Below are 4,536 nucleotides of genomic sequence, written 5' to 3'. Positions count from 1 at the left end.
TTTGTTTACCAAACATTTTCGTTTTTATATCATATAACAGTTTTATAAGAGATCTTTTGTATTTATAGTATTTAAATTTTAGACGTATGATTTTAAATATTTTTATATTTAAATTTTGTCATTAATTATTAACTGGCTTTTATTGTCCCTAGCATAATCAGGTCAATTTTCTAATATTTTCGTAGAATATGATAATATTTATTCATTTATTTCATTCAATTGCTAAATTTAAGATTATCTACACTTCATTGATAAAAATGATAAAATTGAACATATGTATGATTTCTATATGTATACCAAAAATATGATAAAATGTGTATAGCATAATTAACATAAGCTATTCCACAAAAGTAACACATGAAAGAAAATAAACTCAAAAAATAATTGGTCTATCAATTTTCTTTCTCTCTTATTACTTTTAAATTTTGCTACTTTAAATAATATCTCTCTAAATTACATGTACTTTCTCTTAATATATTCTCTAGGAATCTTCCCTATTAATAAAGAAGTTGTTACACTTATAAGCCTCACGTTTAATGTCTCACTCCATACAAAGTATAGTCTCTTTACAAACGTATTATTTACCTTCATTATATTATATATATTTCATACATGCTCAAAAATTGTTCAACAACATCACCACATCTTCTCCACCCTCTTCTTTTAAAAACCCCTCATTCTCTTCTCTTTCTCTCCTCATATCAAAACTCACCATGAATATTTCTAATTAACCTGGCAACTTCTTCCACACCCTTCTTTTTCTTTCTTTCTTCTCTTCATCCATTGCTTTAAAGTGTGCCACACAAACAGATGGTCATGGGAGCCTTTTGCCATTTCGAACAAGTCTCGAAATGCAACACTGAAGGAAGATCAAACCAAACTGTAGCCTCAGACTTAGACGGCACGTTACTCGTGTCGCGAAGCGCTTTTCCGTACTACATGCTCGTGGCTATTGAAGCCGGGAGCCTCTTAAGAGCTTTGATACTCTTAATATCAGTTCCATTTGTGTACTTTACATACATATTCATATCGGAGACCGTCGCCATCAAAACCTTGATCTTCATCACCTTTGCAGGTCTGAAGATCAGGGACGTTGAAATGGTGGCGCGGTCTGTGCTCCCAAAATTCTACGCCGAGGATGTTCATCCAGTGACGTGGAAAGTTTTTAATTCATTTGGGAAGCGGTACATTGTAACCGCTAGCCCTAGATTAATGGTGGAGCCTTTTGTTAAGACGCTATTGGGGGCTGATAAGGTTCTTGGAACTGAACTTGAAGCAACAAAATCAGGAAGGTTGACTGGGTTTGTTAAGGAACCTGGTGTTCTTGTTGGTGAGCACAAGAAAACTGTTCTTGTTAAAGAATTTCAGTCCAATTTGCCAGATTTGGGACTTGGAGACAGTGAAACTGACCATGACTTCATGTCAATTTGCAAGGTTGGTATATGTTGTTTCTTTCATAATAGCATATATTCTTACATGTTTCCAACATTTTATTAAGTGCTATTTTTTAAAATATGTATTTTTTATATTTATTAAAAAAATTATCTATATAAATAGAAAAATTGTTTAAATATATTAATTTTTTAATAAATCTTAAAGGTAAAATAGACAATTATTTCAAAGAAAAAAGAGTATATATTTAGCATAGACAGAGAATTGTTTTTATAATATTGGTAGATAAAGTGTTGAGTTATAAATGGTTTAATAATACATATTATTCTATATATAGAAGAATATCATTAGCCTATGATTATTAAATTAACTTTATAACGATCTCTTAGTTTCTCTTACCTTGGCTTTTACTTAGTTTTCTATTTTTGGACGGAAAACTATAATAGTAGTGGCTGTTTTTAAATTTCATTGCTCAGTGGTACGGAGTGATAGTGGGACAATAATATTTAATAAAAGCACCGTGGTTATTAGAAACTAGTCCTTTTTTTCTTTTAACCAAAATTTAATTCATGTTCGGTGAGGGTGTAATTAATGGCCATGAAATGTTGTTTTCAAAATTATAATGATGAGCCTCTATTCTTGTTACTTTTTTCTGTGCATCAAATTTCTCTGGGCATAAGAAAATACCTCTCCTTTGTTTAGTTTCTATTGGTTAGTTTTTTCCTAATATTTAATATCTTCAACGTGCAAGTGGTCCCCAACATTGTATACATGACCCTGTTATTGATTGGGTATTACAACTTAAGGCAATTTCTGTTTTGAGCTGTCTATGCCTTTTCTTTTTAGTTGAGTTCTCTCTCACCACAATTTCATAACTCCCCTTAACTACTTTTTATCACTTATAATTTATGTGCTCCTAATTTGAAAACGAAATTTTCGGTTTACTAAATTGAGGACTTATTATTACTACACTTTTCCATAAGTTCCTCATGTCCAACCCACTTTTAACACAAAATCCAAGTCTCTAGTATTGTTTGTGGCTCATGTAGAAGATATGAAAAGTTACAAAACTCATCAACGTGCATGCATAGCTTCCCATCATTTAATTAGAAAGACCCAAACCTTATGACTTTACCTGTTGACTATATAACTCATAAAATTTTAGTACCGGTCTGCTGATTTTTAACTTTTTCTTCGAATTAGCTAGTAATTCATTTGATTAATTTCAAGAGTGATGTTGATTATTTGAATATCCCTGATAAGTGAGCTTCAGTTTGACATCCAACACGATCCAAAGATTAAAAAGAAAAAACAAAAGAGTTTAAGGTTTCAAGTATGGACTCCACATCTCTACCAAAATTTAGTTAAGAGTCTATTTAATTTATAAAAATATTTTTTTATCTTATTTTCAATATTTTTTAGATTCTTATAAAAAAAAATAGTTCTCTAATCAAACCAAATAAATTCTTAATATAAAACAATTAAAAAAAATACTTTTAGAGTTAAATTTCAAAGAGGCATTTCAGAATGACTTCTTAGAGATTTCAATTGCATTAATGATATTCTAAAGTTTTGGAATTATTTTAAAATATGCAACAAATCTTAATCGCCACTTTAAAATTTTGACGATAATTTTATAATTATAAAGCACAATCTTTTAACACTTCCAATCACGAATTTGTACTACTAATATTTAGACGATGTTAGTTATAACAATTTAATTTTCGTATGCAGGAAGGATACATGGTCCCAAGAACAAAATGTGAGGCACTTGCAAGAAACAAGCTAATAAGTCCGATCATCTTCCATGAGGGTAGGTTTGTTCAAAGGCCAACTCCACTAGCTTCCCTTTTAACCTTCCTATGGCTTCCAATTGGCATTATACTTTCAATCCTAAGGGTCTACCTCAACATCCCCCTACCTGAAAGAATTGCATGGTACAACTACAAGCTTCTTGGAATAAGGGTAACCGTTAAGGGTACCCCTCCACCACCCCCAAAGAAAGGACAAAGCGGAGTCCTATTTGTTTGTAACCACCGCACCGTTTTGGATCCGGTGGTTACGGCCGTTGCGCTTGGACGCAAAATTAGTTGCGTTACTTACAGTATAAGTAAGTTCACCGAGATCATTTCGCCGATTAAGGCCGTGGCGCTTTCCCGGGAACGAGAGAAAGACGCTGAGAATATTAAGAGATTGCTTGAGGAAGGAGATTTGGTGATTTGCCCTGAAGGCACCACGTGCAGGGAGCCGTTCTTGCTGCGGTTCAGTGCGCTTTTCGCCGAATTAACGGACAGGATTGTTCCGGTTGCCATTAACACTAAGCAGAGTGTGTTTTATGGAACAACGGTTAGGGGTCACAAACTGTTAGACCCTTATTTTGTGTTTATGAACCCTATGCCGACGTATGAGATCACTTTCTTGAACCAGCTTCCCAAGGAGCTTACTTGCAGCGGAGGAAAGTCGGCGATTGAGGTTGCCAATTACATTCAGAGGGTTCTTGCTGGGACACTTGGATTTGAGTGCACCAATTTGACGAGGAAGGATAAGTATGCTATGCTTGCTGGAACTGATGGAAGAGTTGCATCTTCTAAGAAGGAGAACAAAGCTTAATTCCAAAAGAAGGGGAAAAAAAAAAACATGTTGGAATTTCCTTTTTGATTCTGTATTATTTGGTTATCATTGTGTTTCCAAATTAAAATGTTCTTAGAATTATAATAGTAATAAAGAGAAAAAAAAACTGATTGTGATGATTGATAAATATAAATAACAATTTTATGTATATTTTGTTATATTTTTATTATATGAAAAAAAATTTATATATCACTTCTATTATAAGTTAGTCCTGAAATTTAGTAATTTTTTTCCTTTAAAAGTTCATACATAAATAGAGTTAAAATAATACTATATGTATTATTTTTGTACAATATTTATACATATTTTATTCTTAATATTAAAAATATTGATAAAAATAAAAAAAAATTTAATTATTCTGTTCACTAAATTTATAATTAAATCTCCATAATTTATTTTCTTTCAATTAGATCTCTACATTACTTTTAATTTTATAATTAGGTATTTTCGTGTCAGAAACATTAACATTAACATAATATTTCTTGCAAAAAATATGTGATCAAAATTTAATTA

General features: G+C 31.7%; 1 protein-coding gene across 1 annotated transcript; it reads left to right on the top strand.

Moving 5' to 3' along the window:
• Positions 1-459: 459 nt before the first annotated feature.
• On the top strand, positions 460-4,171 carry LOC112743605 (glycerol-3-phosphate 2-O-acyltransferase 6). The gene is made up of 2 exons (XM_025792883.3): positions 460-1,434; positions 3,127-4,171. Exons 1-2 carry the CDS (start codon positions 811-813, stop codon positions 4,000-4,002), a joined length of 1,500 nt encoding a protein of 499 aa, XP_025648668.1. The 5' UTR covers positions 460-810; the 3' UTR covers positions 4,003-4,171.
• The last annotated feature ends 365 nt before the right edge of the window (positions 4,172-4,536 follow it).

Source organism: Arachis hypogaea, chromosome 14 (genome assembly GCF_003086295.3).
Source record: "Arachis hypogaea cultivar Tifrunner chromosome 14, arahy.Tifrunner.gnm2.J5K5, whole genome shotgun sequence".
In the NCBI taxonomy this organism is placed as follows: Eukaryota; Viridiplantae; Streptophyta; class Magnoliopsida; order Fabales; family Fabaceae; genus Arachis; species Arachis hypogaea.
This window is presented reverse-complemented; position numbering and strand designations above follow the sequence as displayed.